Raw genomic sequence first — 23,897 nt, forward strand, 5'->3', positions numbered from 1 at the left:
CGGCGGCCCGCGGAGCAGCCACAACAGGCGCAGACCGCAACCGCTTGCATCTCAGAAGCCCGCGTCGGGGCTCTTCCGCCGGCCCTCCCGGGTACTCTCTCTGGGTCTTCTCGGGCTCGGCTTCCTTCTCCGACTAGGTGCACGATGGGAGGAACAAGGCCAAGTGCCTGGCACATCACCCGGGATGCAAGGGTCTTTCCCCGCTGTACGCAGAGGCCTGAGCGCTCTGCTTCTTGGGATCCCGGCGTTCGGCAGCGCCAGTCAAGGCCTCTGCAGGGGCTGGAGCTGGTGCGGCGGGCAGGCCTGGGGCATCCTGGAGAGCTGTGGCCCACAGGCCTGGGGCAAGGCAGCGAGTTCCCGGGCTCCACTGGATCCGGCCGGAAAAGGTATCATTTCCTGAGATACGTATGAGGCCCACACCGGGGCTAGCGCCCTGGGCCAGCAGTTTCCAGTTGACTAAGAGCGCGTCCCTACGGCCAGGGACGAAGGAGGCCCTGGAGTCTACTGAGCAAAGGGCCTGGCCTCCGAACGCTGCTATAAATGGGCCACGAGCCCAGCCCGGCCTTGCCGGGACGGATTTCCTCACCGCGGGTCTCGTTAAAATGCGCACACCGCAGGAGTGAGGGCTGCCCCAGCCGCGGGTTTAGAGGGGAGGGGGGAAGAGGGGAGGGGACGGAGAGGCAGGAGTGTGGTGACACTGGTTCCTGTCATAACCTCCGAGAGCGTGCGAATGCCAAGGCTAAAGGGAGAGCTTGAGGCGAAGGCGTCCATCCGCCGCCCCCTCCTCCAAGTTTCCCCCTCCAGGTCTTGTCTCCGGTCAAACCGAAGACCCTGAAGAGCAATGTTTCTTTCACTTCCCAGAAGCGGCATATGAGCTTGGAAGCTACCCGGGTGATGCGGCTGTGGGGTGCCTGGATCTGGCTGGGACCTCCAAATCGGGGTAGGGCAGTCTTTCAGCCAAGGTTACCAGTTGCTTTTACCAACACCCCCCCCCCCCCCAGCTTGTTTCAGCTCACCAGGGTCCACCGACAGGAGCTGCAGAGAAAGCAAGCCAGGTGAGCACGCCAGAAGCAAAGATCCTAACTGGATCAACGACTGGCCGAGGGGAGTGTAGAGAGATGAGAAGCCATTTTGGGGAAAATTCTGTGTGGGGTGCAAGAAAGAAGTGTCAATAGCTAGCTGCCAGTGAGCGCTGGATCTCGGGACACTCTAAGGGTCTTCTTGGTGGCTTTAGGGCCAGGTCTGCCACTTTGGGGAGACAGCTCCAGGTCCCGAGCTGAAAAGGAAGAGCCTGAGGCCCCGACAGGTCCCCTTAGTGGTTAGAGTGCCTGGAGAGCTAGTGGCTGATTCCGAAACAAGAATGGGGAGCACCCAAGGCGGGCCGGGGTGCGCACCATAAACACCCCACTTGTTAACTGCGCGGGGGGCCCAAGGGCCCTTCAAACAGACCCGACAGGAGGGCTCACATCCGAGCGTGGGCGGGGCTAGCACAGGGGCCAGGCCCCCCACTAGCCACGTTGGGGCAGCCCCCACAGCTCCTGGCCTTTGGGCTGAGGTATCGGGTGTGCGTCTCCCGGCCCATCAATACAGATTACATATTTATATCAATCATGCGCTCAGAGGGCGCCCTCGGAGAGCGGCCCCGCGCCTACGAAACCAAACTGGGAGTGGTCGCGCGGAAACTCTGGCTCAGGATTGGCTGCGGGCACCCGCCGCGATGCGGGGGGATTGCTAATCGTATTCAGCATGTTTTGCACAAGAAATGTCAGCCAGAAAGGGCTATCTGCTCCCTTCGCCAAATTATCCCACAACAATGTCATGCTCGGAGAGCCCCGCCGCGAACTCTTTTTTGGTCGACTCGCTCATCAGCTCGGGCAGAGGCGAGGCTGGCGGTGGTGGCAGCGGCGCGGGGGGCGGCGGCGGCGGCGGCGGCTACTACGCCCACGGCGGGGTCTACCTGCCGCCGGCCGCCGACCTGCCCTACGGGCTGCAGAGCTGCGGGCTCTTCCCGGCTCTGGGAAGCAAGCGCAATGAGGCGGCGTCGCCGGGCGGCGGCGGCAGCAGCGGGGGCCTGGGTCCCGGGGCGCACGGCTACGCGCCCGCACCTATAGACCTGTGGCTGGACGCGCCCCGGTCGTGTCGGATGGAGCAGCCCGAGGGGCCGCCGCCGCCGCCGCCCCAGCAGCAGCCACCGCCCCCGCCGCAACCACCCCAACCCCCGCCGCAGGCCACCTCGTGCTCTTTCGCGCAGAACATCAAAGAGGAGAGCTCCTACTGCCTCTACGACTCGGCGGACAAATGCCCCAAAGGCTCCACCGCCACAGCCGAGCTGGCCCCCTTCCCGCGGGGCCCGCCGCCCGACGGCTGCGCCCTGAGCACCTCCAGCGGGGTGCCAGTGCCCGGCTACTTCCGCCTCTCCCAGGCCTATGGCACGGCCAAGGGTTACGGCAGCAGCGGCGGCGCGCAACAGCTCGGCGCCGGCCCGTTCCCCGCTCAGCCCCCCGGGCGCGGCTTCGATCCGCCACCCGCGCTCGCCTCGGGCTCAGCGGATGCAGCCCGGAAAGAGCGAGCCCTCGATTCACCGCCGCCCCCTACGCTGACTTGCGGCGGCGGCGGCGGGGGCTCACAGGGCGACGAGGAGGCGCACGCGTCGTCCTCGGCCGCAGAGGAGCTCTCCCCAGCCCCTTCCGAGAGCAGCAAAGCCTCGCCCGAGAAGGACTCCCTGGGTAAGCCGGGCGCGCCGAAGGGCCGCAGTCAGGCGAGCAGACAGGCCGACCCAGAGAAGGGAAAGAGCAGAGAGCCAGGAGTGCGCGCAGCAGCCGGCCGGCCTTGGCCCAAGCTGCAGGCAGGCTGACCTTGTGAACTTGCTTTTTAATATTTGGGCGTGGGGACGCAGTAAAAACTCATGTCCGGCTTAGCGCCCCACACCAAGACGTCCGCCGCGCTGGCCTCAGCTCACCCCCCATTGGGGGCGAGGGCATGGACGAGCAGCCCCCCTCTTGTGCATGCCCTTCTCCGTGGCCCGGAGCACCCTAAGCCGTGGTCTGGGCCCAGCCTGCGAGGCGCGGCCCACGCGGGGGGAGGGGGAGGGAGGAAAGTGGCTCGCCCGCAGATAGCGCGGATGTTTGTAAGGCATCCAAAATAAGCAGCCGCCAGCACCAATAAATAAGCCCATTAACCGGCGAAGTTCGAGTTTACGATCCCCCATGCTTTTTTTCAAAGTTGCTGGAGGGGCGGGAATCCTCCTTGCGGGGAGAAGAAAAGGCAAATCCGGCCGGGTCGGCGGGGCCCTGAGCCTAGAGTCAGAAAGGGGCCATTTCGCTTCTCCTGGAACTCGGAATCGCCCAGACTGCCCGTCCCTGGCTCCTGGAAAGACGTGAGGGACGGCCCTTGACCCCGATTCGGTTTTTCGTGCCTTCCCCATGGCCCAAAGATGTCCTTGTTCCTCTCCTCATTGGGCCTTAGGCAATCAGGGGACGGGAATGGGACAAAGCCACGCTGCCGGCCTCCCTTCCAAGTGAGCACCCAGGTCTCCAGCCTGGGGGCTGCAGGAAATGTTTGTCTGCCTTGGGGCAAGAAGCAAAGAAAGGCGTTAAGTTCAAGATACACAGCCTGCCCTCCCAGGCCGTTCTGTCTGTGAGCGCCGGACAGCTTTGTGCTAAAACAGGTGTTTGGGGAAAAGTGGAGGAAAATGTAAATCGGGAAGGCAGGTGTAGATTGGAGGCCCTCTCCATTTTGCTCATGCCCTTTGGAGGAACTGCTCTTCCTGAGCAAGCTAAAGGGGGTGTGTACGTGTAAAACTCTCTCTGTGTGACTTAGGGCATCCCAGTCCCAAATTCACCCCTGCGCACAGCCTAGCGTGGCCCCTATTAAACCTTCCCTTCTTTATTCTCTTAAATGCTAGGCAATTCCAAAGGCGAAAACGCAGCCAACTGGCTCACGGCAAAGAGCGGCAGGAAGAAGCGCTGCCCCTACACCAAGCACCAGACGCTGGAGCTGGAGAAGGAGTTTCTGTTCAACATGTACCTTACTCGAGAGCGGCGCCTAGAGATCAGCCGCAGCGTCCACCTCACGGACAGACAAGTGAAAATATGGTTTCAGAATCGCAGGATGAAACTGAAGAAAATGAACCGAGAAAACCGAATCCGGGAGCTCACAGCCAACTTTAATTTTTCCTGATGAAGCTCCAGGCAATGCCGTTTTTTCGCTGCCAGAGAGCCGTTCTCCTCCCTCTGCCTTCGGCCTCTGCCCAGGAACTCGCACCTGTGCCGGAGCCCCGTTCCTCCCTCCCACACTCGCCATCTCGCTGGCCGTTACATCTGTGCAGGGCTGGTTTGTTCTGACTTTTTGTTTCTTTGTCTGCTCGCTTGGTGCTGGTTTACTTGTTTTCTGGGGGAAAAAGCCATATCGTGCTAAATTTCTATAGAGATAAATATTATCCTCAAGTGTTGAGTGGTAACCGGGCTGGTTTGCTGTCTCGGGGTTCCTCTGCTGGAAATGGCTCCTGTCCTCCCGGTGGAGCTGGTTTCCTGCGGGGGCGGGCAAACCTAGCCGGAAGGCCGAGGTCCCATTGTAGGCGCTGAGGTGTCTGGCCTGAGGTCAATGGTGCAAGGAGCCGCCACCGGGCTCGCCTGCCTGGAGTGCTGGGCTGTGTTTAATCAGGGGACACAGGCCCCTGGGTTTCTTTTTTCTTTCTTTCTTTCTTCCTTGGCAAAGAGAAGGGCTTGCAAGCATGGACATGCAGGCTGGCAAAAGGGCTTGGCTTTGGCTGATGAGAAAATTGAGAGTCATAAAGATTAATCTTTCCTTTCTCTGTAAGATATCCCAGCTCTAAAAGGGAAAAAAAAAAAAAACGACAAGGAGAAGGAAACTTCTCTTCCAGTTTGTGTGAGGTCTTGCATTGTGGGACTAAATTATTTCACTTACCTCTGAACTTCCATATCCTTCTGGCTGTAGATAAATAATCTAATATAGTTTTGTTTATGCGTGCGGATTTAGTGGGGTTTTTTGGGTCATCAAATAATTGTTACCACTGGTAACGCGACAAGCACACCACAATTCTCCCTATCTTGTGGAGAGTTTTCTTTCTCATTTTCTTTTTTCTTCTTCCTCTTTTATTTTTTCTTTTCTAAAATTCACAGAATCCGAGGAGGGCTGGGCAAGCAGAATAGACTAGAGAAGGGAGACATTGTTTGGGTTTCCTTTATACTGTGAAGTTACATGCATAAAAGGGTCAAACCTGTAGGTGCAGAAAAAGAAAAATTATAAATACAAATCTGTATAAATGTTTATTATTATGAAAAATTGCCAATCTTGTTTTATGCAAATGCATTCTATCATTATTATAAATGTTAGTTCTAGCTCTATTTACTTCTAATCTTAAATCAGAATAAATTAATATTGTAATGCTGCTGTGCGTGGAAAAAAGACGATGTTTATGTTCTTATAGAAGAATAAAAGCTGTGGAATGAAGCTTTTTAATTTTACCTCTTTTTTTGACTTCTTATCTTCACCTTCCACTTTATCCCGTTCACCACTTTTACAACAGGAGGACTAGCCCGCGCCCCCTGCAATTACTTTAGGCATCTATTTAAATATTACCTAGACGGTCGTAATTTGTCTGGGCCCTATAGCCCTGGTGCCGTAAGGTTTGTCGGCTTTTGTTCAGTTTTATGACTCGCTAGTATATCTGGATTGTAGCTGTCCTGGACCAGTGGTTTCAGTTGAGAGGGGAGCTGCATAGACAGAGGAAGCCAAACAGGATTTCTTTCGGGAGCCCCAGGGAGGCTCGCAGACGCCGGTTGTTTTGTGGGTCCCCTGGTCTTAGATGACCCCCGGCCTAGGAATCCGGGGAGCAGGCTGGGCCCAGAGCGCGTCCCTAGCATCCGCGGCAGCAGCTAGGTAGCCTGCTGCGGGCTGCAAGCCCCCCTCCCCCAGCACGGCCTCCCCCACCTGGTCGCCCTCCGCGGGGCCACGCGTTTCCTGCTCGCGGGAGGTGGGGGGGGGCGACCGCAGGGGGAGGGGGCGCGGGAGCGCGCGCCCCGGCTGGCTGGCTGGCTGGGAGGGAGAGAGGGGGAGAGCGAGCCGTGGGGAGCGAGCGCCGGAGGCCGAGACAAGACAGGGAGCTGGGCTCGGTGCCGTCCCCGGCGCTTTCGAGTCGCCCAGGGCTGCCGCCGCTTGGCGCCGGCTCGCTGAGAAGCAAGATTTGGGAAACCAGCACGCACACTGCTCACTCTCCTTTCTTCTCGCTTTTCCTTCTCCTTCCATTTTCCTCTCTCTCCTTTACCTTCCTCCCCCCTCTCTCCCAGGTTTAGCTTACCGGGGCCGGTGGCTTCTCCCTCGGTGAGGCCTTAGCGGCAGCGCGGGACACACAGTGGCAGCGCGGGCGCAGGTTGGCAAGGGGCCGGGCCGGGCCGGGCGCGATCGCAGGGTTCTCGCTTGGCTGCGGCGGCGGCGGCGGCGGCGGCGGCGGCGGGCGAGGCAGCCCCGCGCGGGCAGCACCAGAACTGGTCGGTGATTTAGGTAGTTTCCTGTTGTTGGGATCCACCTTTCTCTCGACAGCACGACACTGCCTTCATTACTTCAGTTGAAATCGTCTCCAGGTACCTGTGCGCGCGGGGGCCGGGCCAGGCGGGGCATCCGGGCCCTGGTCGTGCCAGGCCTGCGGTGGCAACCTCGGCTTTTCCCACGCAGGAGCCTCGTCCCTGCCTCCTTCCCAGCGCTTTGCCAGGCTGTTGGCCTCAATCCCTATCCCCACCTGGCCCTGAGCAGGTATGGTCAGGTTAGCCGCTCCTTGGCGGACGCCGGGGGCGTGGTAGGAATTCTGGGCCCTGAGCCATTCAAGGTCAGGGGCGCACGCTTCCATCCTGGGCCTCCCCCAACTCCAGGCCATTCTCCTGCAAGGCTGGGACGCTACCAGCCCCAATCCAGGGTAGGAGACCAGGAAAGATCCCTCTGAGAGAGACTCAGGCCAAACTAGGAGGGACAGGGCAGAAAGGGGCTGGGATCCTGGCCTTGTCACTTACCCTTCTCTCTGTAAGCCGCCCTCTGCTCCCAGGAGTCGCCTTTGACTCTTTCCTTCCTTCTTTTCTTCCCTCCTTTCTTCCTCTTTTTTCTTCTTCTTTATCTTTCCCTTTACTTCTTCCTTCTTTCTTTCCTTCCCTTCATTTCTTTCATCTTCGGTCTCTCTGTGCCCAGTTTTCTATCTCCACTTCCTGTCCTCCCATCTCTTCCTCTGGGAGGGACCCAGGGCTAGCTTGGGGAGAGCCTGGGGCGGGGGTCTTATTTTTTGATGCGTGTTCAAGTTGTGGTCGGAATCTGCCAAGGAAGGGCTCGCGTGGGACAGCTGTCGAGGGCTGTGGATCAGGGCCTGGTGTGCCGCTGCACAGACAAGGCCTCGGTTATGATCACGACCGGATGGCGGCGGCCTTGCGTTCTTACTCCGTGGGTCGGCAACCACAGCCTCAGAGATCCGATTAGGGGGCATTCGCGGCGTTTCTGTGTGCCCACACCGAGGGCAAGGAGGCCTTCGCTGGCCTCACGGGGCACCTGAGGCTGGGACCTGGGCTGAGGCCCAGCCAGGCTCTGTGGAGCCTGGCCACGCAGGGAACCGCGCCTGGAAGCTTCCTCCGCTTTCCGGGGCCTGCCGGTCCCAACTCTGGCTTTAACCACTGTAAGGGAGCCCGGCTAGGGCAAAGATTGGTTGCTTGATTGCCTGTAGCTTCTATCAGGTTCAGAGTCTGTTAGAAATGGCATCCTTGTGCGGGCGGGTGCTGGAGAAAGGGACCCTTCCAGCTCCAGTCTGTTTCAAATAATAGGGGAAAGGAATCTTAAATTCCACAACCGTTGTATTACAAACTTGAGCCCTTGTTGCAAGTTGTAGTCCACCATTGGAAGCCAGTCGAAGGATTCTTGCTACCGAACTGAAAACAACTTTCATCCCCTCCCTGCCCCCAAACACACACACACACACACACACACACACACACACACATGCAGGGGCCTTCAGACTCATGCCCACCCAGCTGTGTTTCCCTTCCCAGCTCTGGCTGTGGGCCCTGGAACTGTTTCCATTGCTCTGTCTGCGGTCCTGTTATCTGAAAGGTCAGCACACCGCTCTCCTCTCAACTCCTCTGTACCATTTTCCGGACCAGAGTATTGGATTTGTTTTGGAGGCCAAGGTTTTAGAACTCTCAGGCGAAAAGAGGCGGTTTGTAATTACATCCATTTATTTATTTATTTTTTAATATACACACGCAGTCCCTTTCATTTCCAAAATAAAAGCTGACTCAAAAGCCTGAATATTTTCTCCCCAAATCTCTGGGCAGAAGAGGGGTCATATTAGGTTTTTCTGATTTTTCTCCCTTTTTAGGCATCAGTAAGGCCTGCTTAACACTCCACGCCTGCTAATTATGTGGTAACTGTCCTATTTTGGGAGCTAAGGCTATTTAAACAGACTTTTTATTTAAAAAAATACTAATAATAATTCAAGGCTTCTCTGGGCAAAAAAGTCGAAAAGCAACTAGGCAAGTCCAGCCTGTTGGCAGACAATTACAATTAGGAGCGAGGTTTCCTCCAGGGTTAATATTTCTTAATGAAAATCTCAGAGGCACCGCGAACTGCGCAATATTTGGGACACACCGGGATGCGGTGGGGGTGGGGATAAGGTAGAGGAATTTAAAGGAAAAGGACAATATTACGGGGGAGGAGGCTAAGGCGACCGGGACCAGCCACATCGGAGTTCGCTGTGTCGGCCACTTCCCTCTTCCGGCGAGAGCGGATAACGGGGCACCCGGTTGGTCTCCGCTACGCTTCGCAGCCTCGATCTGGGGGAGAGCCCGGCATTTGAGGGTCCCCGTCCCGGATAGGGATGTATCAGGGTTTGGGGGAGGATTACTGGAACTGTTGGGGAGGATGGAGGCAGAAAAGGAGATGGAAGCGCCCTCGCCGCCTGCCCGCGCCGCCAGGGAAGTGGGCTAATGAGAAACACACTCTTGCAGGCACAGTGTTCACACGTGAATTTAATTACCCCGTTTTTAGGAGTCGCTGCTTTCCGTTCGGATCTGGGGTGGGTTTTTTCTTCCAACTAACAGAGGCCGCGAGGCCTCTTAATTTAACCCTGAAAGACTCTTCAGGGGTGAGAAATACCCTCCTCAATGTGGCCAAGCCAAGGAATGGGATTAAAGTCAATGCCCCGTGCCCCTCCCCGTTTTAATTTCTAGCCCTGGACTTGAGCTGCTGTCGCCTAGCTTTGGGCCTTGTAACCCTGTTGAGCCGTCCGGCCTGGTGAAAACCGAGGCGGGGCCCGGGGCGGGGGCCAGAGAGAAAGGAAGGAAGGAGCCCTGAAGAACTCATACAGGGCCCCGAGGCCAGCCGCTCCGGTGCGGGCCTCCCAGCTACCGGAGCCGCGCGGTCTCTTTGGCCGAACTGCGTCTCGCAAGCCGATCTCGCCTTCCACTGAGGCTGCCTCGTGTTTTTTTTCGCAGCTAGGGTTTGGGGAGTGCGACAAAGCTTGCAGAGCTCAGCGTGAGGGCCTTTGAGGTCGGGGCACAGTGTTGGGTCGCCTGCTGCGTTCGCCTGGGTGTCCTGATTCCCGGCTGAGGACCCGTAGGGCGCGGGGGCCGCGTGTGCGCGGGGCCGGGACCGAACCCGCCGCACAACCTGGCCCTCAAACCCGTTGGCTCAGGGACAGCCGGCCGCTCCTCGGTCGGGCGCTAGCTGTTAGCAAAGCGGCGAAGCTGGGAGCTAGCTGCCCGGGTGCCCTGGGATCCAATGGGGCAGATTTCCGGGCCCCACAATAGGCGGTGCCCTCTCGGAGGCCTGTCCTTGCCCAGCGCGCTCGGGCAGGAGCGGTGGTGGCTCAGTTTGGGATGGATACTGCGTTGAATTTGACTTTTCGCGGCCGGCCCGGGGTAAACTCGCATCTCTGGGGACTGCAGGAATTATTTACAGGGAGCTCGCCAACCAAACACAACAGTGTAATTTAACCTTTCCAAGTCCTCGTAAATTTTTACAGCTGGGAGCCATGGCGAAGCAACCGAATCTGCTGGTCGTTCCCAACTTCCCACCAGCCTGTGTGGCTTCTGAAACAATAACTCCTTATGAAATATCATAAATATAGATTTAAATACAGTAGAGCGAGAATGCGATTTGGCTGCTTTTTTATGGCTTCAATTATTGTCTAATTTTATGTGAGGGGCTCCACTGGCCGCACTTGCACGCGGGACCCGCGCCTTGCTGATGGCGTGATTAATTGTGATATAAAATAGTCCGCTTAAGAAGTGTGCGTCTGGTGGTGGCGGTGGGAGGGGAGGGAGTACAGAGGCAAGGCCAGATTTGATCTTTTAATCTTCGTTGGCCACAATTAAAACAAACCCGATCGTGGAGCGCCGCGATCCCTTTGCATAAAAACATATGGCTTTTGCTATAAAAATTATGACTGCAAAACACCGGGCCATTAATAGCGTGCGGAGTGATTTACGCGTTATTGTTCTGCGGAGCGGGCACGTGACGCGCGCGGCCAATGGGGGCGCGGGCGCTGGCAACTTATTAGGTGACTGTACTTCCCCCCCTGGTGCCACCAAGTTGTTACATGAAATCTGCAGTTTCATAATTTCCGCGGGTCGGGCCGACCGGCCAGGCACGGGGCACAGCGATGGCCACCACCGGGGCCCTGGGCAACTACTACGTGGACTCGTTCCTGCTGGGCGCCGACGCTGCGGACGAGCTGGGCGCGGGCCGCTACGCGCCCGGGGCCCTGGGTCAGCCTCCCCGGCAGGCCACCGCGCTGGCGGAACACCCCGACTTCAGCCCGTGCAGCTTTCAGTCCAAGGCGGCGGTGTTCGGCGCCTCGTGGAACCCGGTGCACGCGGCGGGCGCCAATGCGGTGCCCGCCGCAGTGTATCACCACCATCACCACCACCCTTACGTGCACCCCCAGGCGCCCGTGGCGGCGGCGGCCCCGGACGGCAGGTACATGCGCTCCTGGCTGGAGCCCACGCCCGGCGCGCTCTCCTTCGCGGGCTTGCCCTCCAGCCGGCCTTACGGCATTAAACCTGAACCACTGTCCGCCAGAAGGGGTGACTGTCCCACGCTTGACACTCACACTTTGTCCCTGACTGACTATGCTTGTGGTTCTCCTCCAGTTGATAGAGAAAAACAGCCCAGTGAAGGCGCCTTCTCCGAAAACAATGCTGAGAATGAGAGCGGCGGAGACAAGCCCCCCATCGATCCCAGTAAGTGTGTACTCCCTTCAGACCGGCCGCCGCCTCCACGCCGGCCACCAGGATCTGCCAGCCCTTCAGCTTTCTCTCGAGCCTGCCTTCGCCTGCGCTGGGAGCCTCTTGAGCAGGGGCCGGGAACCAGAAGTTGCTGTTTAGAATGCCTCAGATGGGGCCCCAATTCCAGAGAACAGTGACAAGCTGGCTGCCGCGTTCGGGGGGAGGGGAGGCGGCTGCTGCCGAGAGAGAGAGAGGGGGCGGGGCGGGCGCTGCCGGCCAAGCCAAGACCAGCAGCCCCTCTCCCTGGCTGCCCGGTTCCAGGACAGCACTTTGGGCCGTTCTTCGAAAGCAGCTCGTCAGAGAGAATCTTTTGTGCGGCTAGATTGTCCTGGAGCGGCGGCAGCAACTGTAGCCTAGACCCTGGAGAAGACAGCCGATCCCCTCCACTTCTTGCCTTCAGCCAGTGATGGCGTAAATCCTGCCCAGGATGAGGCTGTAGGCGACCGGGCCACGGTGGTCCCCATGCCAGATTATTCAAATAAACTGGAGACGTGATCTACGCCCCGCGGTTGCTCAGGGGCGCCTTGCCGGCTGCCCGGCTCCCACGGCCTTCCAGGGAGGTCAAAGACGGAATGGGGAAAGTAGAAGGAAAGGTGGGGAAGGGTGGATAGAGAGAGAGAGAGGGAGAGGGTGTGTGTGTTAGTGAGAGGGAGAGAATATTAACGTTGCAGGAACACAGGGCAGCGTGCTTTCCCCCTGCCTGGCAAGAAGAGGATCTATTTCCAAATTTCACTCCTTGCACGGTGTGCAAAGGGCAGGACGAAGGAGAGGAAAAGGACAGGAGGACAGAGGAGGAGAAAGGAGGGTCTGGGAAGGGAGGGGGAAGCCGAGGTTTTCCTGCGTGCAATTGTAAGTGACTGTTCCTCTGTCTGTCTGCCGGGATGCCTTTGTGTACGGTTCGCAGCGCTTCCCCAACCAGTTCAACAGCGCCCTGCACTTTGGCGGAAGACCCCAGGAGATTCCCTGGCCCCAGTGGAGGGGCGAGGTAGGTGCTTCTCCTCTTGCTAAATCCCCTGTCTGTCTCCCTCGCAGGCAACCCAGCTGCCAACTGGCTCCACGCGCGCTCCACGAGGAAGAAGCGCTGCCCCTACACAAAACACCAAACGCTGGAACTGGAGAAGGAGTTTCTGTTCAACATGTACCTCACCAGGGACCGCAGGTACGAGGTGGCCCGGCTGCTCAACCTCACCGAGAGGCAGGTCAAGATCTGGTTCCAGAACCGCAGGATGAAAATGAAGAAAATCAACAAGGACCGAGCAAAAGACGAGTGATTCAACTGGAGTTCATTTAGAAAAGAGAGAGTGAGCTAGAGAGAAAGAGAAAGGACTGCCTGATCCTCTCCCACCCCTATTCCCACCCCAGCCTCCACCACCCTGCACAAAGCGGCTCTAAACTCCGGGCCTCATCTCCCGCCCCCCCTCCCCGCAAGCCCTGCTCAGGCTGGCTCCCCCCCCCACCCCGGCCTGCCGCTTTGATGGAGGAGGTATTGTAAGCTTTCCATTTTCTATAAGATGGAAAAAAAAAAAAGTGGGGGGACATTTTCACTGATGGCTGTGTGTGGTAGCTTGTATATATTTTAAAAAAAAAATCTACCTGTTCCTGACTTCAAACAAACAAACAAAAAAAACTACCTTTTTATAATGCACAACTGTTGATGGCGGGCTGTATAGTTTTTAGTCTGTGTAGTTAATTTAATTTGCTCTTTGTGCGGCAGAGCGATCTGCCCAGATACTTGAACACTGTGTTTTATTGTGGTAATTATGTTTTGTGACTCAAACTTCTGTGCTGGGTGACGCACCCGTTGTGATTGTGAGAGCTTAGAATTCAATTTCAACTCAGGTTGTTGATGAGGGAGAAAAACAGTTGCATAGAGTATAGCTCTGTAGTAGAATCTGTCTTCTGTATGACTAGGCTGTTCGCCTTTGATTGTAAACTAGCTGTAAGGATTTCCCAGTGAAATAAAATTTTAAAAGAAAGAAAGTGTTCTCCTGGATGCATAGATTCATGGTTTTTTCCTCTTTTGAAATGCGGGCATTTTAGTCTCTACATGCTCTATAGACCTGTCTTGTTCATTGTGTATATAATCCACATATTAAAGAAAAAGTAATCAGACAAGCTTGAATATTGTTTTTGCACCGGATGAACATTGAGGAAATTCGGAGCTATACATATGTGCAGAAGGTTACTACCTATGGTTTACATTTAATTTTAATGGGGGGGGAATGAATGCTTATTGTAATGGAGTTAATTTTATTGATAATAAATTATACACTATGAAACCGCCATTGGGCTACTGTAGATTTGTATCCTTGATGAATCTGGGGTTTCCATCGGGCTGAACATACACTGTATATTTTGTATATTACCTCAAGACCTACTGACCAAATTGTTGTGTTGAGATGGTATTTAACTTTTTGCCAAATAAAATATATTGATTCTTTTCTATTTATTGCGGGTCAGCTCTTTGCACCTTTTTCTCTGGGAAAAGGGAGCGGGGGTAGAGTCTCTGGGTGGGGGCCGGGCCGGGGTGCAGGAGGACAGAATCTCAGTTTCACCTCTGGCGGCGGGCTTTTGGAGCGGGAGCCTGCAGCACCCAGCTGCGCTCCCGCTGGCGGCGCAAGCACGGGAGGAAGGCTGCACAACGAGGGCCGGCGAGGCCTAGCTCCCGCCTCTGACCTGCCCCACTTGCGGGGAGGCCCAGAGGCCTCTGAGGAGCAGGGCTGGGGGCTCGGGTCTCGTTGGCCAGTAGTAGTGAAAGGCCATCCTTTCATCTTGGCGCCCCAAGAAATTTCCCTGACACGGGTGCACTGAGACTCCCGAGGCCTTCCCCTGGCACGGGGCGGGGAGTGTGAGGGCAGCACCGCGGGCTGAAGGGCCTGCCTCCTGAGGAGGCTTCAGGGAGGGAAACAGGAGCCCGGCTGCCCCGACGCGGCCTCCAGGACAGACATTTGCGGACTCTCAGGGGACGGAAGTCTTGCGCCCCCCGCCCCCGCCCCCGCACCTCAGCGTCCTGTCCGGCTGGCCCGGGGGATTCGGGGTTCTGTACGGCGCTCCCCTCCCGAGCGCAAGTCCTGGCAGAGGCAGGGCCTAGGCAGCCAGCGAGCTGGACGCGCCATAAAAGCAAGTGAGGGCTGTTGCCGTTTATGGGGTGTAAAGGGCTGCGGGGGGAACAGCCACAACATCGGAGGCCCAAGCGCCTTAGAGATGTGGCCAGAGGGTTCAGCATAATCTCCCCCCTTTTCTTTTCTCGCTCTCCCCGCCCTCCCCCCACTACCCCGAAACTGCTGGAAAGTTATCTGAGTTCCGACGCCTAAAGGGGGAACCTGGACGCCGGGGGGATGGGTCTTCCCCTCACACCCCCACCCCCACCCCGCCGCCAGGTTGGGACGCCCTCTGTTGTTGCAGACAGAAGGAACTTCAAAGAATGGGCAGTAAGGGTGTGCCATAAAGGCCGGGTCTGCGAACTGTCTGGAATTCGGCCCTTAATGAGTTTACAACTGTCCAGCCCCAATTAAGATTTTCCACCAAAGCCTTTTCATTTGTTCTGTCTGCACCGATAAAGCGGCTGCGGAAACAACTCTTTTATGGGCACTGCGCTCTCGGCAGCGTAGATTCCGGGCTCCACGCACACCCCCCGCCAGGGACTGGGCCCTCGCCCAGCTTTGGGAGCGCGGCGCCCTGCCCGGCCCGGCGCGGCAGACGAAGTTCAGGCCGCGCGGCCGGGGCTGCAGTGCAGGGGTTCTGCCAGCAGATGGCAGTATGGCTCCACGCAAGAGGCGTCCGCGCCGCCATCTCCCGCCGCCGCAACCCTGGGAAGTTCCTAAGATGTCGACTTGACGCTAGCCTTTCTCGAATCGGAGCCCCAGATTTGAATGAACTGCGGTCGTATATTTTCTTTGCTGTTCACGCCCGCCCGGAAACCTCGCTGGGAAACAAGCAAGCTGTGGGACTCGCCCGACCTGCACCGCTCCCGCCCTCTTTCCTCTCCCCGATTCCGGAGGCCTAGTGCTGCGTGGCTGCAGCCGTCCGGCGGCTGCGGGGAGGCAGCTCCAGGCGCGGGGGTGGCTCTGGGGTCACAGTCCCCAGGCCGGGACAAGACTTGGGGCAGCGCGACGCTCGGAGAACTCGGTTTGACCCAGCGGACAAACCAGGACTAAGGCCTACAGCCCCGGGACTTGGTGACCCCCCCCCCCCAGAGGGTATGCAGAGGGCGCATACCTTGGCCAAGGCTCCTGCGGCAGCCGGGGAGGCTCCCTAACGCTGCGCCCCGGTAGGAGGCCCGGTGAGCCAGCACCCGCAGGAGAGCCGGGACCCCAGGACCCGGCCGCCTCGAATAAGTGGCAATAAAATTAGGCGGCTGAAGATCGGGGGAAAAGGCATTTTTGGTGACTTTCTAGTGTGGGTTTGGCGGCTGAATTGCCCGGGATGGGGAATCCCTGGGAGCTCACCAGGGACTGCTTTGATTGTTCTAAAATAAATGCGATGTTTAAAATAATTATAATAACATCCTAGCTCCAGGATAGGAGTTCACGTCGTGAACGCTGCCCTTGCTTTCTCTCGCCACCGAATTTCCTTGGCAGTGGAGCTGCTTGGGCTGCTCTGGTTTCCCGTGTTCAGGAGGCGAGGAGGAGGGAGGGGACCCCAATCTAGGCCCAGCCTATCCTGGACCCTGCACGGGGAACACGCCCCGGAACCTTCCAGGAGGCGGCCACGAGTGCGGGTGCGAGGATCAACCCCTGGTGCAGAATGGTTTCAGAGGGAAAACGCAAAGCAAACAGAACCCTTCGAAGCACCCCGGAGCCCTGTGAACACGCCACGCGGTGTATTTATTTGGGTTGTAATAGTGTCTGCCAAGCCCACAAAATGTTTACAACCTGCGTCTCCGCGCTGTACACGCTGTAAAACTGGGAACTGGATTTTTGGCTGACAGATCTCCTGAGTGTTTCTCTCTCTTCCTCTCTCTCTCTCTTCCTCCTCCCTCCCTTTCCTTCCCTCTCCTCCCTCTTTCTCCGTTTATATACACACACGTTGGTATTGCAGACACACGAAATAACACAATATTTCACAACATCTGATTGTAAGAAGGGTTTTATAGCTTCCCGGAGAATCGCCCGTGGTCATGTTATCCAAGCTGCAGATAGAAAGCTCAATTTATGTAACTACAAATAAATGGCGTGGGAGCAGATCGGTGGCGACCGCTTCTCTCCACCGATTACGGAGGCTCCAAGTAGGTGCCGGCCGGTTGGGATCTCAGAGGCCTCATGGACTGACTGCCACGCCGGGCCTCCCTTGCCCTTGGCCGGCGATGGCTGGCAGACGGCTCTCCTGGCTCGTCTGCCTGGGAAGCGCTTCCCTGTTAGCTGCACAGACAACGCCCCTACCCCGCGTCAGCCCCAGCTCCTTTACACTCGTCGGGCACGGATGTGTCCCCGCGCCGCGACCGGGGACTGCGGACTGCTCAGTGACTGAAGAACCCTGCGCAGCCCGTGCGAGGGGCGCGGGTGGAAACGTTTAAAGAAGCAAATCACCAGCCGCCAGACTCGAGGCAGGCTCCCTTCGCTTGCCCAGAGCTGGGCTTATATTCTTAGCTGGGTTTAAATATTGAGCCCTATTTGGTAACAAGAAGCAAGGGAAACACATTCTGGTTGGTAGGTAGGAACCCAGCTCCAGGAGAGCGGTGAGAAAAATGTCTTTATGTAAAGACAGCTCGGCTGATTAGAAACCCGCCTGCACGTGCCTGCCTGCTCCAGGCTGATCGTCAACGAGTATTTCTGTGAATATTATCACATATAACCCAGTGCATTTGTGTCTTTTCAGCCAGGTAAGTAGGAAACCAATGGCTCAAGAACACGCGATTAAGGAGGCCTTACTGAAAGCCTTGCTCTGTCTGGCCTTTTCGTTTTAAAACCCCGCCACCGAAGGCAGGAGGAAAGAGAGAAGCCCAGGAACGAAAGAAAGGATTCGGCACCCGCGGGACTCGGCCCAGTTGGCTGACGTGGGTCCAGAAAGGCTGAGGCCTTGCCGGCAGTATCTGGATTCTCCTTGGCCCAAGCGGAGGGGCAGGGCGCCCTGCCAGGACCATGTGGACCTGCACTGGACAAAACCCAAGCAGGGATGAGTCTGTGGCGTGGGTTCCCAGCCCTCATGGCTGGGATTGCGTTCCTTCCCGCGCTCCCCTGCTCCCTGAACTCTATCCCTACTTGGTCTGGGTCGTCTTACTTTGGGGCAGGTTTTACTTTAAACGCCATCGCTGTTGGCCGCTCCAGCCGCCCGAGTCTAGACAGACGGCGGCGGCGGCGGCGGCGGGGCCGGGTCTTTCTCTTTGCATCTTGCTCTGTGTCACCCGGGGAACAATTTATTGGTCTAAAGCTGTCTAATTCCGCCTCTTTGATCTCCTAGCTTTCTTGCTTGCTTCGTCTTCCTTTAATATTTTTAGGTTTTTATTTCAGGCAAGAAAGCGATGCTATTTGGAATATTTAGTTTTTCTTTCCTTCCCATGTTACAGCCTCCATTCCCCAACTAAGACATACTATCATCCTGATCCTCCATAAAGAGCATCCCCGGATATTGCACCCCCCCAGCCCCTGTGCCCCCAGGGGAAACCAGCAGGCGCCCACCTGCCCGGACAGCTCCCCGCCTCTCCACCCATGCCCCTGGGCAGTCCGCTAGGCAGGAACTGGGGCTCCGTTGCATCCGGGTCTGAACCCTCTTGCTGCCTTTTGTGCTCCTGGGACCCCCTGAGAGGGTGCAGTGAACGGGGGCGGCCTGGACTCTCTGAAAGTGATGGGAAGTGCTTTGTACACAAGGAACCAAACTCTATAATTTAGAGGAGAATTTCCGGGGCAATTCCATTGTGAGGTCGGGTTTATGGTGTGCAATCGAGCTAAGCAGTAAAAGGCATACTGACCTGGCGCCTGGGCTTCCAGCGCGGCCTGAGCAGTTTATGAGGCGTTTAGGGGAAGGGTTCGCCCCACCACACTCCACCAAGCGGTGGGCGGCAGGGGCTTGGGCTGGTCCAACCCTGCGCAGGGGTTGGAGGCTTGGAAAGGTAAGCTCCACGCGTTGGGGGCCTGGATGGGAAGGAGGGAGACTATAATGTGTTCTGCTTTCTGTGAGCCAGTCTTGGAAATGTGAAGCCACCAGAACTGGGTGGTCTTTCTAGAGGGGTCCCCCTATTTGGGGGGGTCTCCAAAAGAAATGGGGATCCATAGCGGGCTGAAGCCCCCAGGCACCTGGGCCCCTTTCTCTCCTCTCAAACTGGCTCTAAAGTATGTGTTGCTTTCTCCCAGGCACTCAAGTCCATGAGGAGCTGGCAGAGGCCCGTGGGTGGCCCCGGTGAAGGCTTCCAGAAAAGTCCCAGCACTAAGGGTACCTGGAAAGGTGTGGGGTCTGAGGTTCCTCCAACCTTGGGGGAAAGAGACTTGGTTCCCCTTGAGCGAGGGGGAACCAGAGTCTGCAAGGAGGACAAAAGAGTGTCCAGCTATTTCGTAGGCTGCCAGAGGCCAGCCAGGTGCCCAGGAGTGAATGCACAGAGCCTGCCAGGACAGCGGTGTCCAGGAGGAGGGAGGGGAACCCCACATTAATAAATCTGTTGGCAAATGAGGCTCATTAATAGATAAATATTTCACTGCTTCCTTTAAGGCGGATAAACAGTGTGCCGCCGATTAAGGAAAGGAAGCTGGGAGACGTTGACTTTATTCGAACCACATGGTTCCAGTTTGCGGTGGCGTTCTCGCTGCAGCTGGAAGCGACGCTGCGCCGGCCCCATCTGGATCATAGTCTAAGTGGGCCTATCGCCCAGTGGACCTGGGTGGGGGACGGGGGGAGAAGCGGGCAAAGAACCGATTTGCCGGGAGCTGAGACTTGCCCATGGGCTGCCGCGGGGCGGGCGGGTGCGCAGAGTGTAGAGAACCTCCCTAGGCTGGGTCAGTAGACAGGACAGGGGTGGGGAGGGCCTGCAGGCTTGGTCCAGAGTTCGGTAATAGGCTAAAGGAGGCTGTGCCCGGCCGACCCCGCGCAGCCTCTGCAGGCCAGGGGTCCACGCTGCGGTGGGCTGAGCCCTCGCACGGAGCCTCGGGGTCCTTTTCCCGCGGGACGCGCCAGGCCGGCCGGGCGCAGGCAGATTCGTTGGCCACATATTTGAGCCTCTTCCCCTTCCATTCTAGGCTGCCGCGGGCCCTGCGGAGCAAGACCACCTGTGAGGGCTGCTGAGATTGGCGGAGGCGGTCATGTGGGCGGTCACGTGCTGCGGCGAGCTCCGTCCAAAAGAAAATGGGGTTTGGTGTAAATCTGGGGGTGTAATGTTATCATATATCACGCTACCTCGTAAAACCGACACTGAAAGCTGCCGGACAACAAATCACAGGTCAAAATTATGAGTTCTTCGTATTATGTGAATGCGCTTTTTAGCAAATATACGGCGGGGGCTTCTCTGTTCCAAAATGCCGAGCCGACTTCTTGCTCCTTTGCGCCCAACTCGCAGAGAAGCGGCTACGGGGCGGGCGCCGGCGCCTTCGCTTCCACCGTACCGGGCTTGTACAATGTCAACAGCCCCCTCTATCAGAGCCCCTTCGCGTCCGGGTACGGCCTGGGCGCCGACGCCTACGGCAACCTGCCCTGCGCCTCCTACGACCAAAACATCCCCGGGCTCTGCAGTGACCTCGCTAAAGGCGCTTGCGACAAGGCGGACGAAGGCGCGCTGCACGGCCCGGCGGAGGCCAATTTCCGCATCTACCCCTGGATGCGGTCTTCAGGTAGGCGAAGCAGCTAGGCTGGCCGGGTGGACTGGCGGGCGCACAGGCAGCGGGGAGCGCGGGGCTGGGGAGCGCGGAGCGCGGAGCGCGGAGAGAGGCGACTGTGAGCCGGCGGCCCCGTGACTCCTGGCGGCGCTGCCTTTCTGGTTTTAATTAGAGTCAAGGCGCCATAGCGTGGAGAGCCCGTAGCATTGTATGTAAATGAGGCTCATAAAACTTTTTATGACCCAATTAATGGGTGCGATCCTCGTAAATTTATTTAACTCCATTTGCCTTGGAATTTTAATATTTTGTTCGCTATTCTCTCTTTCTCTCTCCCTTTCTTTTCTCCCTCCCTCCTCCTTTTCCTTTCGGCCCGGCTTTTCTTTTTCAAAAGCAGGAAGAGCCAAACCCTTCATCAGGGCCCCTCTTACGCCCCTGTGCCAGGGGCCAGTTAAAGGAGGGGTGGGAAACGAGAGCGGGGACAGGGGGTCGGAGTGCCCACGGAAGGTCCGGGGATGGGGGCGCGGTCTTCTAGGGAGGAAAGGCGCCCCTGGAGTGCGGACCGCCCGAGGGTCACCCACTTGCCTAGCAAGGGGCGGGGGAAGCGGCCCAGCTCGCCTTTGAATGGCAAAAGCGCAGCGTCTCCCACTTGCCCACACTCTATATTTACAATTTCCCTTTGTCAGGGGGAAGCAGGACATTGTGGAAGCCTAGCCGGCTGGAAAGGGCGGTTGTAAAGTTGGGATTCTGCGCCTTTCCTCCTCACAGAGCTGCCTGCCCGTCTGGCACCGCAGTTGGGGTCTTCCGCTAACGCTCCCGCTCCTCCCCCAGCTTCGTTCGGGGGGCGCGGGCCTAGGGGGGACGCGCGCCCGGGTCAGCGCTGGGAGAAAGGTGCAGGCTCTGGGACGGCGGCCTGGCTAATGCACTGTCCCGTCTGTGTCTCTGTTGGTTTGTCTGTCCATGTGTCCATGTGTCCATGTGTCCGCGTGTCTGCTCCCAGGGCCCGACAGGAAGCGGGGCCGCCAGACCTACACGCGCTACCAGACGCTGGAGCTGGAGAAGGAGTTCCACTTCAACCGCTACCTGACGCGGCGCCGCCGCATCGAGATCGCCCACGCGCTCTGCCTCACCGAGCGCCAGATCAAGATCTGGTTCCAGAACCGCCGCATGAAGTGGAAGAAAGAGCATAAGGATGAGGGTACGGCCGCAGCCCCCGAGGGCGCCGTGCCCGCCGCCGCCGCCGTTGGTGTCGCCGCCGCCGCCGCCAAGGCTGACAAGGCCGATGATGAGGACGAAGACGAAGAAGATGACGACGAAGAGGAGGAGGAATGAGGGGCCAAGTCGGGGCCCTGGCTGCAGCAGACAGTCGGGAAAAGCGTCTTTAGAGACTCATTGATTTTATTTACAAAAGTGGAAAAAATAAAAAGAAAACGTTAAAAAAAAAACAAAAAACAACCCAGTCCCCAACCTGCACCCATCTGCCCCATTACCCACTCCAGCTCCCATCTTTTCTGGACCGAGCAGCCGCCTAGACTGGGTCCCCTTGGGGATCTCTCTGCCCCCAAGGATCCCCAGCAGACACCCTCCCTAACCCCAGTCCGACCAGCTCTGCGCTGGCACGGCGAAAATACTACCTAGCACAGGCCTCGGCCAGAGGCACCCCAAACTACCTATGGGCCCAGCCCCGGTAGGCCTCCACTCCCAGGAAGCCCAGACGTGTCCCAACACTGGCAGACACCCAGCATCTCCTCCATACCGGCAAGGACCTGATTTTCTCAGTACTACCTACTCCTCCCAAACTACCTATTTTGTGCTCACTGGCGCGCCTGCTACCTAGTGCCGGCCCCTTCCCCCGTCAGGCCCCTCCTGCTTCTGCCTGGCAGCCTTTGGGGTCCCTGAGGTTGCATGGAGAAGGTGCTGGGGTCCGGGGACCAGGGTATTGGCTTCTATTTAAATTGAAAAATAATATATTTATTCCAAAGCATTCTAAGTGCTGCAACCTAGAATCCCTCCTTCTCTGGCCTGGGCCCCTGAAGTTCAGGCCCATTACCCCTACTTCTGGAGGGGAGCATTTCCAAGCTAGCTGCAGATCTCTGGATTAGCTTCTGCTTAGTAGGACTGCAGAGATGCTCCCAGCCTCCCTGCACCTCCCCTGGCCCCTATGTCCTACTGTCCAGCCATGTTGAATATGTACACCCTGACTTTTCCTACAATAGCAAATATTGTATATTTGAACAAGACTTTTTTTTTTTTTTTGTCATTTATATAGTCTTGGAGCTCATTTGTAAGGCAATGTCTTGATTTGGGAAGGATGTGTTAATGGGGTGACTTTGTAGCATGGTGTGTTGTCTTGAGCTAACTTTATAGCTGGTGGGGAGGGCCGATGCCCTTCCCAATGCCCTTCATCTCTTGTGTTGTCCTGCGTCCCCCTTGTCCCTGTAGGCTCTAGCTTGGGGTTCCAGGAATGGGAAGGCACACTTCCTGTCTTGCCCAGCTAACCGTGTTTTATGTAACAGAAAAATAAAGATGCTTGGTGACAAAAAAATGTGGACTGCTTTATACAGGGGGGCCTGGGAAAGAGAGGGAAACCTGGCTGGGGTTAGCCTAGCCACAGTTTGCTATGTCTGGATGCCCACAGGGGCTTTGGGGAAGCAAAAGTGGAAGGACAAATAAGGTCCAAGTGTTGAGTGTCCATGTATTGGTGTATGTGTGTGTCGAGTCCCTTTTTGTGTGGATTCTAAGGTGTGGATTTGTATAGGTATGTGTGTACCTCTTTTGTATGTGTATTTTATATACGTCTGTGTGTATTACTACCCAAGTCAGTGATGTTATGTAATTCTGTGTCCAAAATTGAGTGCATGTGTTTCTGGTGTAAATAGTTGCATGTATTTCTGTGTCCATAATTGAGTGTGTGCATTTCTGTGTGTCCATAATTATATATGTGCATTTCTCTGGAGATTTTCATCTTGGTTTTGTGTGTGTGCACAAACATCTTCCAGATCTCTTGAAAATTGTATCTTCAATGGATACATTATATTCTATGAATCTCCCTTAAAAAAAAAAACAACCCTCCACAAATTCCATGAGCGAATCCAAAATCCACCCTTTCCTGTACGGCTGTGGGGTGGGCACACCACCCTGCCAATGATCCCGAATTTTCCATGAGTCCTGAACACGGCCCCATGCTAGGAGGTGGGATTCAGGACCTCTGACGCAGCCCCCCTCCCACCCTGCATTCAGGCAAAGCAAGGGCGCCCAGGCACAGCACTGCAAATGAGGGATATGGGAAGGGGCAGGGGCCCCGCAGACCCGGGCTGCTGAGCCTTGGCGAGGGCGTCCGGGTTTGGGGAAGGTGGAGAGTCTGGGTAGGGGTGAGGGGCGATGGGGACAGCGCAGAATAGCCTGAGCTCGGCAGGCGAAGACCTCGACTCCAGTGTCCTGCCTAGGTTGGGCCCGCTTCTTATTGCTCTTTTAATAAAACCCAGCCCAACTGGGTTTGTTAAACCTGCGGCCCCAAGTCGGGGCGGCCTCGGTGGTAAGATGGCGCCGGTGTAAGAGCTGCCTCCTCTTAGTGATGGGGAAAGGGTCATAAATCCGTTGTTGTTTATGAAAATTTACAACTTTGCAATACAACTTTATGAGTTGTTCGGCCCTTCCATTGGCCGCTGTCGGTCATGTGGATGGGAACCGTGAACATGAACTTTTTTATAATTTCCCTTGCGAGAATAGAGCCGCATTCTTTTGCTCCGCTCCGTCCTGCCTGCTTCGGAGCTCTGCCTTCCAGCTGGCCTTGGCTGCGCTTTGTCCGGCGATGGCGAGCGAGACGAGGCCCTGGCCCGGCCCGACCCGGCCGCTCCCGCTGGAGGTGGGGCGCGTCCAGTTC

At 57.0% G+C, this 23,897-nt stretch overlaps 3 protein-coding genes and 1 long non-coding RNA gene across 6 annotated transcripts; 3 read left to right on the plus strand and 1 right to left on the minus strand.

The window, feature by feature from the left end:
• The first annotated feature begins 1,061 nt into the window (after nt 1-1,061).
• Nucleotides 1,062-5,472, plus strand: HOXA10 (homeobox A10). The gene is made up of 2 exons (XM_006731530.3): nt 1,062-2,726; nt 3,905-5,472. The coding sequence occupies exons 1-2, from the start codon at nt 1,763-1,765 to the stop codon at nt 4,177-4,179; spliced, it is 1,239 nt and encodes a 412-aa protein (XP_006731593.2). The 5' UTR covers nt 1,062-1,762; the 3' UTR covers nt 4,180-5,472.
• LOC145716531 (uncharacterized) lies at nt 4,145-7,612 on the minus strand. Of its 2 annotated transcripts, XR_014139243.1 has the most exons (3): nt 7,026-7,612; nt 6,320-6,661; nt 4,145-5,239 (listed from the first exon to the last, which is right to left on the minus strand). It is a non-coding gene; the product is annotated as an uncharacterized LOC145716531 (long non-coding RNA). The 2 variants fall into 2 exon arrangements; XR_014139242.1 differs by having other exon boundaries at nt 6,320-7,486.
• A 608-nt stretch (nt 7,613-8,220) lies between these two features.
• Nucleotides 8,221-13,724, plus strand: HOXA9 (homeobox A9). The gene is made up of 2 exons (XM_006731529.3): nt 8,221-11,234; nt 12,312-13,724. The coding sequence occupies exons 1-2, from the start codon at nt 10,655-10,657 to the stop codon at nt 12,548-12,550; spliced, it is 819 nt and encodes a 272-aa protein (XP_006731592.1). The 5' UTR covers nt 8,221-10,654; the 3' UTR covers nt 12,551-13,724.
• A 4,373-nt stretch (nt 13,725-18,097) lies between these two features.
• HOXA7 (homeobox A7) lies at nt 18,098-22,559 on the plus strand. 2 transcript variants are annotated; one of them, XM_081800366.1, is made up of 3 exons: nt 18,098-18,327; nt 19,445-20,032; nt 21,015-22,559. In XM_081800366.1, the coding sequence occupies exons 2-3, from the start codon at nt 19,654-19,656 to the stop codon at nt 21,344-21,346; spliced, it is 711 nt and encodes a 236-aa protein (XP_081656492.1). In that variant the 5' UTR covers nt 18,098-18,327; nt 19,445-19,653; the 3' UTR covers nt 21,347-22,559. The 2 variants fall into 2 exon arrangements, with proteins under 2 accessions (XP_081656492.1, XP_006733082.2); XM_006733019.3 differs by lacking the exon at nt 18,098-18,327 and having other exon boundaries at nt 19,244-20,032.
• Nucleotides 22,560-23,897: the final 1,338 nt, after the last annotated feature.

This window comes from Leptonychotes weddellii, chromosome 12 (assembly GCF_054177405.1).
Source record: "Leptonychotes weddellii isolate Sample4059 chromosome 12, ASM5417740v2, whole genome shotgun sequence".
In the NCBI taxonomy this organism is placed as follows: Eukaryota; Metazoa; Chordata; class Mammalia; order Carnivora; family Phocidae; genus Leptonychotes; species Leptonychotes weddellii.

What these genes read in the sequence shown, in the direction of transcription:
- HOXA10 (XM_006731530.3), top strand. Translation starts at nt 1,763, where the DNA reads ATGTCAGCCAGAAAGGGCTATCTGCTCCCTTCGCCAAATTATCCCACA. An exon ending in GCCCGAGAAGGACTCCCTGG is followed by an intron (nt 2,727 to 3,904) that starts GTAAGCCGGGCG and finishes CTTAAATGCTAG; the next exon opens with GCAATTCCAAAGGCGAAAAC.
- HOXA9 (XM_006731529.3), top strand. Translation starts at nt 10,655, where the DNA reads ATGGCCACCACCGGGGCCCTGGGCAACTACTACGTGGACTCGTTCCTG. An exon ending in CAAGCCCCCCATCGATCCCA is followed by an intron (nt 11,235 to 12,311) that starts GTAAGTGTGTAC and finishes TCTCCCTCGCAG; the next exon opens with GCAACCCAGCTGCCAACTGG.
- HOXA7 (XM_081800366.1), top strand. Translation starts at nt 19,654, where the DNA reads ATGAGTTCTTCGTATTATGTGAATGCGCTTTTTAGCAAATATACGGCG. An exon ending in CCCCTGGATGCGGTCTTCAG is followed by an intron (nt 20,033 to 21,014) that starts GTAGGCGAAGCA and finishes GTCTGCTCCCAG; the next exon opens with GGCCCGACAGGAAGCGGGGC.